The sequence below is a fragment of the Psittacula echo genome (assembly GCF_963264785.1).
Source record: "Psittacula echo genome assembly, chromosome: 4".
Classification (NCBI taxonomy): domain Eukaryota; kingdom Metazoa; phylum Chordata; class Aves; order Psittaciformes; family Psittacidae; genus Psittacula; species Psittacula echo.
This window is the reverse complement of record NC_137738.1, coordinates 6,353,938-6,369,066: the sequence shown is the minus strand read 5'-3', so window position 1 is coordinate 6,369,066 and position 15,129 is coordinate 6,353,938. Positions and strand designations below refer to the sequence as shown.

At 54.9% G+C, this 15,129-nt stretch overlaps 2 protein-coding genes across 3 annotated transcripts in view; both read left to right on the top strand.

Annotated features, from left to right (window-relative positions):
• The first annotated feature begins 114 nt into the window (after nucleotides 1-114).
• LOC308220459 (heme-binding protein 1-like) lies at nucleotides 115-5,442 on the top strand. Of its 2 annotated transcripts, none has more exons than XM_080616468.1 (5): nucleotides 115-293; nucleotides 444-634; nucleotides 3,059-3,200; nucleotides 3,308-3,491; nucleotides 3,647-5,442. In XM_080616468.1, the coding sequence occupies exons 1-5, from the start codon at nucleotides 137-139 to the stop codon at nucleotides 3,819-3,821; spliced, it is 849 nt and encodes a 282-aa protein (XP_080472594.1). In that variant the 5' UTR covers nucleotides 115-136; the 3' UTR covers nucleotides 3,822-5,442. The 2 variants fall into 2 exon arrangements, with proteins under 2 accessions (XP_080472594.1, XP_080472595.1); XM_080616469.1 differs by having other exon boundaries at nucleotides 444-529; nucleotides 3,647-5,440.
• Nucleotides 5,443-6,162: 720 nt separating this feature from the next.
• PTK7 (protein tyrosine kinase 7 (inactive)) overlaps nucleotides 6,163-15,129 on the top strand; it is a gene marked incomplete at its 5' end in the record, with an annotated part of 36,474 nt that continues 27,507 nt past the window's right edge. The window contains one exon of the mRNA XM_080615313.1: nucleotides 6,163-6,193. Within this exon, the coding sequence (XP_080471439.1) occupies nucleotides 6,163-6,193 (31 nt within the window). The remainder of the gene's footprint in view (nucleotides 6,194-15,129) is intronic.

Below are 15,129 nucleotides of genomic sequence, written 5' to 3'. Positions count from 1 at the left end.
GGGGGCACTGCGGCAGGAGGGAGCCCCCTGCCGGCAGAACAGCGGCAGGGCGGGAGGGGAGAGGCGTCTCGGTGACGACAGCTCTGACGCAGGCCGGGGGCGGAGTGCTGGCGGGCGCGGGAAGCGTGGGGGGGTCATGGCGCGCATCACGCTGGAGGACCTGGAGGGGCTGGGCGAGGAGGCCGGCGGTGGGGACGGGGACGACGACGAGGAGGAAGAGGAGGAGGAGCGGGAGCGGCTGTTCGCGCACTGGGAGGCGGTAGCTAGCACGCACCGAGTGACCCTGCCCCGAGGTGAGCGCGGGCCCTGCCGCGGGTGACAGCGGCCTGCGACGCGGCCTCGGGGCCGGCAGCACGTCCCGCGCCTGGCGCGGTGCGCCGCGGGGCTGTCCCCGTGCTCTCCAGCCCGGGCGAGCCGCGGCCCCTCTGTGCTTTGCCTTGCAGACATGGCGGGGCCGATCGTGCAGATGACCCGGCACGGGCAGGCTCGAGAGTCCGTGCCCTACGTTACGGTGCCGCGGCGGGAGGAGGTGAGGCCCGCTCCTGCCCGCAGCCGGGCTCGGCCCGCGGGGAGGCCGGTGCCGGTGCTGCCGCCAGCCTGGGCAGCAGCAGGAGCTGGAAGTGCTCACGGCCAGGTTGGACGGGGCTTGGAGCAAGTTGCTCTAGTGGAAGGTGTCCCTGCTCACGGCAGGGGGCTGCAGCTTGATGAGCTTTAAGGTCTCTTACAACCCAAAGCAGTCTGTGGCTCTATGAACTTTCCAGCCTTTACTTTAGAATCGGACTAGTCTTGCTGCTCTCTCTGGTCGCCTGGCTTCTAGCTGCCTCATTTATTCTCTGCTGGGGTGAACACATCCAAGACAGTGAATTTGCAGTTTGGAGCCTGCGCCCTGCCTTGTTCAATACACCTCATCGAGTAGCTCTGAGTCCTGCTGGTGTCTCTCTGTGTTAGTTATGTGGCTACCTGTTTAGCTGGAGGGTGCTCCTGTGGGGAGCTGTCAGACCTGAGTATGTGCTAGTGTTTGCTACAGCTGCCAAGCCAAGCACAGTAGCTTCTGCTTGAAGACCTCCTGTTCTTGCTGGCTACATTGCACACCTCCTGTTATCCCTCGCACAAAAGGGTGCTTCTGAGCTTTGCACAATAGCTGTGAAGAAGCACTTGTCAGACTGGTTCGTGTGTCTCTGCAGGCTTGGTTGGGCTAGCTACCAAGAAGACATCTGTCAACTGTCCTGTACATGAGGAGAGCTTAACCAGTTTCTTCTGGGCTGAGGTCCAGCACTCCTGCCTGTAAAACACGCCTAAGCATGCGGGTTGTACAGCTCTGAACTGGGGCTCCACCACACTCCCTCTTCCCCTGTTTGTCTGGGTCTCAGGAACTTAGTCTGAGCTCTTCTCTACCTTTACCCCACAACTGTGAGGCCTGAAGATCTTTCATTGATGGTGACATCCTCTCTGTGCCTGAGGAAGGTTCCTGGAGTTTGACTGTGGGGCTGGGTGAGGAGATGGAAGCCACTTCCAGGCATTAGTGCTGAGGGAACTCTGGAGTTGGGGACCTTAAGGACGTGTTCCCCAGGCTCAGGCAGGTCAGTTTTACTTGGTTGCTCCTCCCTCAGCTGTCAGTGTCACAAGCCCTCATCCTCCTGGAAGCAAGTGAATTATGCCACCTGCAGAGCCTTGCTCTGTCAGTACTCAGCCAAATTCGCCAGCTCACATTACAGGGACCCATTGCCACGGGGTCTGTGTGAATCATCTTTCTCTTGGTTAAGTCTCAACTTGCGGGGCAGTGGTGTTCAATGTAAGGATCAGTCCGTGGAAGGACTGGACTGCCTTGCTGGGCTGATGGGTTTATTCTCAGATGGTGTGGCAGGTGAGAGTCACACAGAGTCTAGAGGGACTGCTGGTTTCCTTGCTTTGGAAATGCTCTTGCTCTGCTTTGCTTGGTGGGACAATAGCAGGCATGGCCCCATCTATGGGGCGAAGACTGCCTTGCCTGCTGTAGTTTGGCGCTATTCTTGGCACCCCTGATGCACATGAGCAGCCCAGGTGCCTTTCTTATGCCTCTGGTTTGGCTTTGTGAGCAGAGATCTCCTTTGAGTGGAAGCTGCACTCAGTGCTGAGGATGGTCACAACTTCCTGGCTTGGTCCCTCCGTGCCCAGATGTGGAGCACAGAGGTTTGGACAGGAGCCATGAGCTCTGTGGGAGAAGAGGTTGTCTCATGACCGCTTTAATCTGGCTGAAGAATAAACTGAGAGCAGGAAAATGGGTGCTGGCTACACCTTCCCAGCCCCTCTTTATACAGCTCTGTGGTTATAACCATGGCATGAGCTGAACTACAGCAGATCCAGATGCAATTTTCCCCACTCCCCCTGCCCCGCTTCTGTGTTGGATTCATCCCGAAGACTGGGTGTCTACGCTGAACATAGAGATTCTGACCCATCCACAAAGCTGTCCCCTCTGCACCAGCTGGATTCATGCCTCTTTCTCCTGTCGCTTCTTGGTGTGCGAGGAGCATCTGAGACAAGTTTTGTTCCAGCCTTCACAGTTCTGAGTGCTAGAGCTCTTCTGCCAGACTTTCCCTGCTACTGGGCAGGAAGCTTTATGCTTGTTATCCTCTGTCCACACCATACTCCAGGAAAACGGCGCTGTACCTGAGGATAATGTCAGCCTCACTGGAGGCCTTTGAGTGCCTGGGATCAGGAAAATCCTTGTGAGTAGGCAGGACAGTGACTGGAGAGGAGCAGAAAGTCCTGTGCCCCTTGCTGAAGATGCGCTTCATTCCTTGTGCATGCCAGGAGCCTCCAAGCCTCCCTGCATCCTGCCCCCTGTCTGTGCTTTTCCTTTCGCTGACTTCTGCCCCGTGCTGTTAAGTGTCCTTGTCTGAGGTGTGTGTAGTGCCAGTTCCCCTCACTTTCTCCTGCCAATCACTGCCTAGCAGGGGACTCATTTTGGCAGGGTCCTGTCTTCCCACTTCCTGCCTGTCCGTGTTGGTTCTTGCTCCCACGTGCTGCAGTGTTGTCAGTGCACTTAACTCTGACTTGGCTTGTCTGTGGCCTGTTTCAGTGCGAGGAAGCAGCCTACGAGGAGCGGCGGTACCCAGCTGGGAAGTGGGCCTGTGTCACCAAGGGGGAGCCCTTGTATGAGCAGAGCATCTCCATGAGCTTCATGAAGCTCATGCGCTACATCTGCAAGGAGAACTCTGTAGGTGTGTGTAGGCAGTGGCTGGAGGGGGCTGGCAGGCTGCACAGAGGAGGGCTGCTGCCATTGACACAGCCATCTCACTGTGCCCACTGCCTTCCTGCCTCCTTCCAGGCTGCTATCTGGGCATGACAGTCCCAGTGCTCAACGAAATCCACCTGACCAAGGAAGGGACCGAGTTGGAGCGTGAGGTTGTAACAGCCTATTATATCCCGGGAGAGTTCCAGCAAAACCCCCCTGTTCCCATCGACCCTGAAATCCACATCACCGAGAGGGCACCACTCCGGGTTATAACCAGGTGACCCCCCAACAGAGGTGCTTTCTCAGCTCAGCAGAGGTGTATGAACTCCCTGTGCGGCTGCTGTGGTTCCTTGAGCAGAGGAATGGGGAGACCTGACTGAGGGAAGGGGGAATGTGCTAGGTCTGTTGCTTATGCCACTCTCTTTGCTTCAGGGTTTTCTATGGGATGACCACTGAGGAGACGATTCTGCGAGAGATCAGCCTGTTCTGGGAGCTCCTGGGCTCCACAGACGCTGTGCTCCAGGAAACCTACATTGTGGCTGCTTATGAAAATCCCAGCGTCCCCCAGCGCCGCAACGAGATCTGGTTCATCTGCCGAGCAGAGTGAGTCCCATCTGTGACTGCAAACCATCCTGCGAGTAGGACCTGGTGTAGATGGCAGTTCTGACCCAAAGGAGGCAAATGCACATCCTGACCCACCATTCACCCACAAAAGGACAGACTGCGGGCTGGGTTTGTACTCTGCCCTGCAAGGGCCCAGCCAGGGGAAATCTTGCCTGGTCTGCACTTCTTCTGCCCCACAGGGGCCAGCTGAGGCTGGAGCTGGCACCAGGGAGAGCCTCTGCAGCAGGCTCCTGGTGGGAAGTGTGTGGTGAGGGCTCACGTGAGGCAGTAACCGTGTGGGCTTGTGCAATGTGCTAGCCTGACCTGGGCTTCTCTCAGCTCTGAGCTGTGCTTGCAGAGCTGTGCCAGGCACGCCAGTGGGGCTTGTGGTTGACAAAGTCACAAGCTGGTGGTGTCTAGAAGGCAAATGACTGTACGAGGTGTGGGCTCTGTCTGGGCTCTGGCCTGCTTCCTGTGAGAATGGCTGCTTGTCCTGGACAGAGCCACTGAAATGCTGCTCAGGGACTGTGGGGTTCAAAGGGGGAAAAGACTTGCCACAAGCGAGATGTGGATCCTGAATGTTTCCTGCTGGGGTGGCTCTCTGTGTACTGTTGGGTGCCTCCCTGGCTGCCACTCACCATCCCGCAGCCAGGACTGGGGCGCTGGCAGCCTTTGTCCATCAGATGCGAGTGCTGTTTTAAGGACCTGCTGTGAGCTGAAAGGGACGGGTCCTGACAGCAGCAGCAGCAGCACTGCCGTGTGTCATGTGTCGTGTTGTGCATTGATCAGCGAGTTTCACATCCACGAACACTGTCGTGCTCTCCTGGGGGAAGGTGGCAGTGCCAACAGTAAATAAACCCAGCTCAAACCACTGCGGTTGCAGATCACTGATGGCGCGGGTGGGGGCTGCCCAGGTTGGCTTGAAAAGAGCTTTGCTCTCTCCCTTTCTCAAGATGCTCCAGGCTGCAAAGCTGTGGTTAATTAGAAGCCAGCTAATTAGCTGTGGCTCTGATGTTTGCCCTGGTTATGGTCTCATGTTCAGCCAGGCACAGCCGCTGTGTTGATGCACAGGTTGCTTTCATGGCTGCTACAGACAACTGAGGTCACACTGCTGCAGGTAAGGTGGTTTTCTGTTGGATGGGGTCTGCTCTATCCTCTGCAAAAGAGTTGGCTCCTTTGTACTGCACATGGGCACACGATCCTGGGACTGAGAATTCCAACGTGTCTGCACATCATGCTGGTTGGCTGCAGGAACTGGTGCACTCCTTCAGGGGTGTGCATAACTGGCTCAGTGTGCAGGGACTTCTGGCTGCTCCTGACCAGTTCCCAAAGAGATTCCTTCTGCTCTAGATGTGCTCTACGCCTCGCCTGCTGCTGTTGCTCAAAGTAAAGGTGGAAGTAAAACTTACTTTCTAGAGCTCGCTGAATAGGCTACCACTTCCTTTGAGGCTGCTTGGTCCCCAACCACAACCAGAACAGCTTTCGGTGACAGGAAGTGGTGGCTTCCCTATGAGAGGGGACTGGTCTGTGGTTACTCTGTGGTACCCCAGGACTCGCTGGGGGTGCGAATGGGCTCCTGACTGGCACAGCCACACTGTGCTTTGATCCTGTGCCATGGGCTGTGCTGAGCAAAGGCTTCAGCATCCTTTGTGCTGGGTCCAGCAGCACTCCTGGGGATGCTGCGGGGTGTGTGATGGTCGGTCTTCCACGCAGCACCAAAAGCAGCCAGTGTTTTGGAGGCTCAACAAACCGGCTGGAAAGCTGCTGTTTGGAGCTGTGACTGCTGGAGCCAGCGGCCCCGGGCTGCCGCAGGCTCCACGGGAGGCATTTGGCGGGCAGGGAGGCCTCCAGCCTGAGGCCAGGCCAGTCACACTGCTGCACCCCGGCTTCGGGTGGTGTGGAGGAGCAGCACGGGGCACGCGATGCAGTTGGGACTGTGCATCCAGCCTTCTGCCGTCAGCAGGGCGCAGAGCTCCTGCCTCCCGGGTCTCTGAAGAGACCGGGGAGTTTCAACCATCGGTTTAAGGGGCAGCCCGGCTGCGAGGAGCCCCTCGGTGTGAGCTCTGTTGCCTTCTCGCTGCTCTGGACACCCCGTTTGGGACTGGCTGCGGGCAGCAGCATCCGGCGCCCTGCGAACGCGGATCCTACCCGGTCACCGCGGGGCTCCCAGCGCGATCCCCAAATCCCTGCCCACCGAGCGAGGCGGGCGCTGACCGAGGGGCCCCGCCCGGCTTCCGGTGCCCGCCCCCCCCCCGGAAGCCCCTCCCGGCGGCGGCAGGCGGGGCGGTGGCATGGCCACGGGCTGGGGCGCGCACTGACCGGCGCGGCGGGGAGCGATGCGGAGGATGGCGGCGGTGCGGGCGCTGCTGCTGCTGGGTGAGTGCCTGCCGGGCCGGGCGCGCAGCGTCCTCCGACGTGAGGATGCGGGTCCTGATGCCGGCCCCCCCCTCACAACAACGGGCCCGCGATGGGGTTACGCGGCTGCCGCGATACCCGCGGTGGTCCGGTCCCTTGCTTCCCCCCCACCTCCGCGTTCCCGTGCTCCCGGTGGTGCTGGGGCGTCCCGTGAGGGTGCTCCGTGATCCCGGCTGTGCGGGGCAGGCGCGGTGCGGGCCCCGCCGCTGCGACCCCCGAGGGGGAGGGCGGCCCCGCCGCGCTGGGAGCCTCCGGAGCGCCTCGCCCCGGGTCTTCCTTCCCTCCCCAGCGTGCGCCGGCTCGCCCTGCCCGCCCGGCGCGCTCGGAGGAGCTGGATGCAAATGCGCCAGACATCGGGTGTCTGGGAGACGGCGAACGGGCGCTGGCGGAGCCCCGGCGAGGCTGCTCCAGGAGCCCCCTCGCTGGGCTCGGCCGCGGGCGGTGGGGGCTGGCCCAGGGGGTCCGGTTGTGCGCTGCAGCGGGTGGGGTTTCCCCATGAGCCGGTCGGAGCTCGGACATGATCCAGTGGGTCCCAGCCGCTGAGGGGTTTTGTCCCTTGCTGGGCGCATCCGGAGGAGCCACCCGGCTGCTCTGCTTGTCCCCAGCTCCTTGTTGCTGGCACATGTGGGGTACCCAGTTGATGTATATGGCTGTTGCTTTTCATGGCATTTAGCTCCAGCCATAAGCCCCAAACCTGCCTTCCCTTGCAGTGCTCCATGGTGTTTCTCCCTGCTGGCCTCCATTTTCCCTGCCTGAGGAGCCTGGGCTTTGGCTGTGAGCTGGTTTCCAGCCTGGCTTTGAAGACTCCCACATCAGCTCCATGCCACATCGCTGTGTTTCTCACCCTGTTGGTTGGAAACCCTGCAGACGGAGCCCTGCACATTGCCAGTACCCGCTTGTGGTCCCCTCTGTGTCCCCGTGCACAACTGCACAGTTTGCTTTGCAGTTTCTGCTGAGAAATGAAGAGTAACCAGGGAGGACACTGCCTCCGAGGAAAGCTCTCCAGGGAGACCTTATTGCAGGCTTTCAGTACTTAAAAAGGGACTATGAGAAGGATGGGGAGAGACCTTTTAGCAGGGCCTGTTGTGATAGTACAAGGGGTGATGGTTTTAAACTAAAAGGGGAGATTCAGGCTAGACGTGAGGAAGAAAGTTTTTACACTGAGGGTGATAAAACACTGGCCCAGGTTGCCCAGAGAAGTGGTGAATGCACCATCCCTGGAGACGTTCAAGGCCAGGCTGGATGCGGTTCTGAGCAATCAGATCTAGTTGAAGATGTCCCTGGCTTATCGCAGGGAGGTTAGATTAGATGGCCTTTGAAGTCCCTTCCCGAACTGTTCTATGATTCTATGGAAGGTATTTGTAACACTGCTGCTCTTAGTGTGTCTGGAGCTGTGGTGAGCTGCTAGGCTGCAAGTAATGTCCAGTTTACAAGTGATTAGCACGGAAAGCAGCACTTATTTAGATTAGCACCATAACTGCTGATTGCCTTGGCAGCCTTCTGGGAAGAGTGTTTGTGGAGGGGGAGTGCATGCTTTGATTTACCTCTCACTTGGAGCCCTGTGGATCTGCTACAGCATTCTCTGACCTGCCAGCGTGCTGCCACCAGCAGTGAGGGATGTGCCAGCCTGCCCGTGGGGGCCGTCCACTGCCTGTCCTGCCTGTGTGCTCCCTTCTGCAGCTCCTGCAGCGTCTGTGCTGCCCAAAGCACTTTCTCCCCCACTCATTTCTCTTGCTCAACAGGACCACGTCCTATAGCACCGGAAGGAATGTGCAGCCATCCAGCTCATGGGCACTGTGAAAAACCTCTGATGCCAGCAACGTGGCCCAAACGTGCAGTTTGGTGTCAAGGGTTTATGGACTTAGCAGTAGGTTTGTGGGTTGCAGCGCAGCGTCTCCCTTTGCCTACGGATGCTGCTTGGAGCACGGGCTGGTGAAAGGCCGGTGAAGTGTGGGGTGTCCGTGACTCACGTGACTCCTCTCTGTGATCTTCCTTTGCCACGTATGTGCTCCAGGAGTGCACGGTGCCTGGGCTGCTGGTCCCTGTGCCTCCATTTCCGTTCCTCGGTGAGGCTGTGATCTTTCTGCAGTGACACTGCAGTGTGCCAGATGTGTGCTGGCTTCTGCTAGAGCATGTGGTTGAAACGCGAGCAGGAGAAATATTTGCTGAGTCAACTTTTCTTTAAAGCTAAAAAAAAAAAGAGCCCCAAAAGGTCTGTTTTGTTCTGGAAGCTCCTCCGTGTCCTGTGTGGAACTCTGTGTTTCTGCATGGCAGTGCTTTTCTTGTGCTCTCTAGCAAGCCTGTTCCTAAGGAAGAAAATCTCTGGAAACAGGAACGATCAGATAGGAGCTGAGGATTTCTCTCGGGATTAAAGGGTCTGAAATAAATTTCCAGTTGTACAACATGGGTGACTTTCGTTCTTTGAGCTGAAGCTGCCATCTGTTTTCAGTGGCTCCAAGTCCTCTGCAGCCAGACCAAGTACTGTGATAGCTGATCTGAGTAAGCAGCCCATCAGCAGCAGCTGAGCTGTGCTGTTCAGCACGTTTCTGGGCTGTTTGGGGGCAAAGTGGTGACAAGCCAATACCATTCTTCTCTTACAAAGCATGTGATCCCCCTTGGACTTGGCTGTGCTCAGGCAGAGCTCCATGCAGGCTGTAACCCCAACATGGCATGAGCTTCAAAGGCATGGTGACTGCATCAGGGCATTAGGCAGTTATTTGTCTGCACATTGGGTCCTGGACCACTGAGAGCTGGCACCGACCGGAGAGTTGTCACGTTCTGCATCCTTTGAAGATGTCCTCTGATCTCGTAATTGATCTAGAGCGAGTCCATTTCTAAAGACAGATGGGCAGATGTTTAAACTGCAGCAAGCACTGTATTTAGCAGCGCGCCGGGTGATGAATGCTCTTGCTGATAGGAGTGCATTTCCTCCCCATCTGCTCAAGTTTTCTTGCTCAGGAGAGCTGGGTGGATGGCACCATATGTTGCGTGTTGCTCAGGTGGACGAGTCTCATTCTGTCTGACCAAAAGCTGGTCCATGTTGCACCCAAGCAGATAGGCATACATGTCCTAGGGTGCAGGTTGTGCTTTCTCCAAAAGACATGGAATGCAAGGGGCACAAAGGGAAGAAGGCAGGAAAAGAGCAGGCAAGAGTGCAAGGGCCAGTTGGCCCATAAGCAGTAAGGCACTTGAAAAAGCTGTGAAGGCCTGGTTACAGGTATTTACTGGGGGAACTTTACACCAATATTTTTCTTCCCTTCATTGCCGTTCATCTGCTATTTGAGCTGCAAAGATCAAAGCCGTCTTCCAGCAAGCACACATGGACTTAAGTAAATAGCTGGACCTACACCTCTCTCCCAGTGAATAAACACTCTTTCCTCCCTGAACATTTCCAAACGTACCTCTCAGGCCTGGAATGCAGAATATTTCATGTTAGCAGTGGGTGTTTCCATGGCTTTCGATATTTGGGAGCTTGGAACAAATGCTTATTTAGCAGCAGACAGACCCGGGTACAGACGTGCTCTTTGTGAAGGCAGTTGCTGCTGCAGGGTTTGCAGGGAAGTTCCCCTGAGATTGGAGGACATGCAATTGTTTGTCCAGACCCCAAGGAAACGGGTCTCTTTCTCCTAGCGTGAGTCTCATGGGGTGGGACAGGGAGCTCTTTTGGAGGCCTGGAGGGCAGTGACACTGACAAGAAGCTTGGCAGATGCACAGGAACATTCTCCTTTATAAGGATTGAAGTTGCCTGGGCTGTTGGTGTTGGGGTTGGGGGAGGTGTACCGAAGCTGTGAACTAGCAGTGTGCTTCGCTGTGTAAGCGAAAGAGGCAGCTGTACCCATTCATCCGCACCTTTGGCATGGCAGTACCTCCTGGAGAAGGCTGGTCATGCTCAAGGTGGGAGGAGGGCAAGTGTAGTGTCATTTACCTCTATAGGAAATCAGCTCTGTCTTGAGGAAGAGGAGGAAGAGAGATGAAGAGATGATGATTTGACAATTGCTAATGTGTTGGTTCTTGGGCATCCGTGTGCATTTCAGCATGGCAGAGGTGCGATGCTGGGTGGCCTGTTTCCACATCCCGCTCCTTGCCTGGACGATGTTGGGAGGTGGCATCTCAGAGCTGCTTATAAATTCCTCTAGTGTGTTAGACAAGCAGATGTTATGTTGCACAGTGGGGTTAAAGGGCTGTGCTGTGAACACAGCATACCTTCTGTGCCAGCTTGCATGGAAGAAGCAATCCCACTGCTAGGCAGGGAAGGATTTGTTTTCTGAGAGAGACCTGACAGGGAACAGGTAGGCATGGTGCAGGTTTTGGGGCTTTTCATGTGGCTGCCTGCTGGAACAGGGACTGTTGCTGGGGCTTCGTTGTGTTTGGGAGGCTTTGCATACGGTTCACATCATGTTCCTGATGTCCTTGTGAGCTTTCATCAGTCCAGGTACATTGTGCGTCTCTTGCCTTTTAGTGAGGTTGTTCAGAGGGACTGCGGGTAAGGTGAGGGACCCCGGGGTCCTGTAGAAGATGTTTGCTCACTTCCTAGTGCCAAAGCTATCTAATCACTGCATAAGAAAGCAAGCAAGTGGTGCTTTGGTTTTGGAGGATGTGGCCTGAGCAGGGTCATGCACTTCCACCCTCTCCATCCTACCCAACCCTGTCAGGATCTGCTGTGCTGGTTGTGTTCGTGAGCTGTCAGCTCTCCATTTGTCTGCTCCATCTGTGGCTGGGGCATCTGATCCAGGGGCTGCTTTCCTGCACTGCTGTTGGGTGCTGTGTGAGGGAGCAGAGTCCCATCACCTCTTGTCGCTGTTTGGTTGAGACTGGACAGCTGGTCCCTAAACAGAAACGGCCTGGACTGAAGTGTCTTCCTTTCACTCTTCCTGTGCCTTCTGAACATATCGCTATGCAGGCACTAGGAAGAGAGTCTTGCAAGGAATGTCTTACTATGGATGTGGGTTGGTTTGGAAACTAAACCAGAGTGCAGCAGAAGTTTCGCAGGAGGCTCATGAGTGTCTGCGGTCTCAAGGAGTGGAGCACTGGGAGAAGAGTTTCTTCTGGATGTTCTCCATGGGAGATAGGCACAGGCTAGTTGTAGTGAATGAAGCTTGAGGTTCAGGAACAGGGTGCCCGGAGAAGCTGTGGCTGCCCCATCCCTGGCAGTGTTCAAGGCCAGGTTGGACGGGGCTTGGAGCAACCTGCTCTAGTGGAAGGTGTCCCTGCCTGTGGCAGGGGGTTGGAGCTGGGTGAGCTTTAAGGTCCCTTCTGACCAAACCAGTCTGGGATTCCATGGGCTGTTGAGGTTCGAAGCTCATTCAGTGCTGTAAGCATCTGCAGCTCTCTGGGTCAAGGAGATGTGTCTGTGAGTCTGGTGCTGCTTCAATTCAACTTGAATTAATTGAACATGAATGAAGTCCTGTCCAGAGGTTTGTCCAATGTTTCCTCTTGCTTCTGCCTGCTTTGGCACGCCTTAGCACGGTGAGGGTGAACCCATGCCACCCCATCAAGGCAGGGACTCCATTTCAGGTCATTCCTTTGTTCTGGGGAAATAACTGGCAGCAAGCACTGTTTTCCTGTGTTTACGGGTGTCTCCTTTTAATCTGTGCAGCCCCTGCCGAGTAGCTGTGGAAGATCTTCAGGCCAAACACAAGTCGTCTTTGTTTCAGAGCATCAATTTGTGTTGGCAGCCAGGTTTGCAGCGCATGTGCTTTTCATTGACTGCCGCTCCAGCTCCGTTCCCTGCTCTTGCCAGCTTTTTTCTTTTTTTTTTCTTTTTTTTTTTTTTTTTAATTTAATACAAAAATGTTTTTCCTGAGCTTAAAAGGCTGCGCCGTACAGTACCGCTAGTCTTAATTTAAGCCTTGCCTTTCTCAGGGCAGCAGTCTCTGTCTGTGCACAGAGGAGACTGCTTTCCTCTCCTGCGAGAGGTAACTAATACGTGCTGTCTGATCAGTACAGAGAGAGGCGAGGGGACCTCAGAGTGGTTTGCAAGCTTCTGAAGGCCTGCTCTGTGTGCCTGGCATGAGGACTCTCAGTGTGTTGGCCGGAGCCTGCTTGTCTAAGATAAGCACTTTGGGAAAGGCTGATGGGTAGGTGCTTTAGTTGATACTCTTTGCAGGCTGTTACTGCAGGAGGCTACTCCTTTGATTTGGTCAGCTTCCAAAAGTCTGTCCTCTGTTCTGATTTTGATCCTCGGAAGTTGTGCAGGGATTTATCTTGAAAATGCATTTTAATCTTTAACTAGTAGTTGGCATCCAGGTGAGGCCCAGGTCACTGCTTATAACACTCCTGTTGATAGCGGGAAGATGGATGCTGAGGTGCTCAGGTGCCCCAGGGAGCAGAAATGAAAACCAGCCAGATCCAGCCACAGGAGAATCCAGACTGGGGCTTGCTAGGGTGGAACACGACAGGGATGAGTGCTCATGAGCTCGCCTTTCACAGTGGGTGCACACAAATTGTGTGTCTGGGGAGGAGGCATAGCTGATTTTAACTGGTGATTCCTTGTGTGAGATGGAGCTTGTCGGTGGGATACCAATAGCCTCTTTTCTCCTTGTCAAGTGAAGCTCTGCTTTGAATGGAGCAAGCAGGAGGTTTGGCTGTTGTGGGACTGGGGTGTGCACAAGGCTGCTGAATGGGTGTGAGTTGAATCCATCACTGTCAGATGGTCTGGACCTCTGTGAGGTTGGGATGTCTTGGATCGTGTTGGTGTTGTGCAAGATGATGAATGAGGAAAACCAATGTGAACAGACTCCTGTCTGGAAAGTGGGGTGACACATTTGATGCTGCAGGCTGAGAGAAAGTTATGACACACGTGGGGTTGCTTTGGGCACTGGGAGCTGGTGCAGGAAGGGGATGAGGGTCAGTGAGTGAGTGTTACAAATCTGATTGTATCTCAGTCCCTGGTTGACATCTGTTCAGTTCCTAGGTGACTTCTGTCCTGGAGGACAGGAGTGTCGGTGAGTGCTCTGCACCCAGACCTCAGTGCTAACAACAGGTATTTGTGTTCAGAGTAGCTCTGAGGTGACATGCTTTATAGCTTTTCCTCTCCTGCAGTGCTGTTAGGAGATGAGGTTTGTCCCAGCATCAGGTTTTTATGCCTGGGTGCAGCTCGGGCCACCCTGAAGAGGTAGCCAAGACAGCACCGTACTGCTGTTGCTACAGGCACACAAGTGAGGTGGCTCCATCCTCTGTCCCCAGAGCCATGGCATGGGGAGACCAAGCCCAATTCTTTCTGCAGTGGGAAGGCTTTATGTGCCTCTGGGCAGCTCTGTGCAGGGCTGTCCTTGCTGTTGAATGTGATGCTGGCTCCAGATAGCCACAGTATTGCTTAAGACTAACTATAAATGCTCTCCTCATTACGATTGCTCGTTGGCCTTTTTAGGAGCACAAAGGAAGCCTTTGATTCCAAAATGTACAGTGACTCTCCAAATGGTTAAAGGCAGGACAAGCTGTGGCTTGCAAGTTCCTTTATTACTCTCCACACAGCCCGCTTTGGTGTGTGTCCTGGCTCTGCTGGGGAGGCCCATCACTTGCATGGCATGGAGCTGCTCCATGGTGCTGCCTCTGCTGAGGCTCCTGGCAGTGCCTCTGTCAGTGGGAAGCTTCCATGGGAGGAAGGGTTATGGTTTTTGTCTTTTCCAACTAAGACAAGATCAGAGAACGTAAAACCAGACAGTCTAGTAGGGTGCCACACAGGGCAGTGCATCCAGCTCTACCTAACCATCCGTGGGAGCATGGATGGCTTTATGCTGCTGAGGATGAGTGGTTCGGTTGCGTCTGTAGCTGCTCTGGAGAGGGGCCAAGACTGAAAGTCTCCTCCAGCAGCTGCAGAGTTGTGCAAATCGTCTCAGATAGCACAGCTTCTGACTCTCCAGGACCTGATTGTTGGGTGTCTGCTGCCATTGTCTGTGTGCTGCTTTGGCACTTGGTTTTTTAGGATGTCCTGGTGCTCTTCACACTGTTGGATTAATGACTGCCATAAGAATTGTTTGTTCTCCCAGATTCACTGGGAGCAGGCTGTCCTGCTGCTATGGAGAAAAGCACTTGTTTGTCAGGGTTTGGATAGTGCAGATTTCTGTCTCTCCAAGGCTCTCGTACCTAAGCTTTTCTTTAATTCTCCCTGGGATTTGCACTAGATCTATCTGTAGGAAGCATTCTGCCTAGTTATTGATTTGTAAAAAGCATTCCAGAAAGTGCCCTGCTTGCGTATTCTTCCCACTCAGTGACTCTTCTCCATTTTTAGCCAAGAGGTAATGCAGCTGTCTCATAAAGAAGCTACCTTTTAATTAATATTGCATGAGCAGAGGAAGTATTAGCTTCTCTGTCTACTCTCCTATTTTTGTGGCTTTTAATATAGATTCATAAATGGCTCAAATGAAAATAAACAAGGAACTGTTCCTTGCTGTGCCCTTTCAGAGGTGATGCAGGTCCAGCCCCCCTCAGCAATTGTCTCCCTCAGAAGGCAGGTCCTGGCTTGTAGCTGGGCAGCAGCGCTGGGGATTGGGAAATGGGACTGGTCTTCAGTTTTCCAGTAATGAAAAGAAAAGGAGCTGGCTGAAATCTGCAGACCTGTAAGTCATAGTGTCAGACAGGTACGGGAAGTGATGGATGAGGCTCTGTAGCCAGGAAGAAGGCAATGCCCCATAGACTGAGGATGGATGTGCAATGCACAGGAAGCAGTATGAAACAGTGTCCCAGAAATGCTCATGAGGGGTGACACAGAAATGATACAGACCCAGAGAGAAGCCTTGGGCATCCAGTCCGTCCTCAGCAAGCCTCAGACGGAGGCAGAGGCCAAGACCCAGCAGTGTAGAGCCCATATGAATGGGAGAGGCACCAATGCAGTGAGTGGGATAAGACCTGTTTTGGGTGTCTCCTCAATGCCTTTTGGCAGCTCCACTTGTCTCTGG

Coding starts and splice junctions, on each gene's coding strand:
- LOC308220459 (XM_080616468.1), top strand. CDS start 137: ATGGCGCGCATCACGCTGGAGGACCTGGAGGGGCTGGGCGAGGAGGCC. Junction 294..443: donor CCGAGTGACCCTGCCCCGAG/GTGAGCGCGGGC, acceptor TTTGCCTTGCAG/ACATGGCGGGGCCGATCGTG. Junction 3,492..3,646: donor CCACTCCGGGTTATAACCAG/GTGACCCCCCAA, acceptor TCTTTGCTTCAG/GGTTTTCTATGGGATGACCA.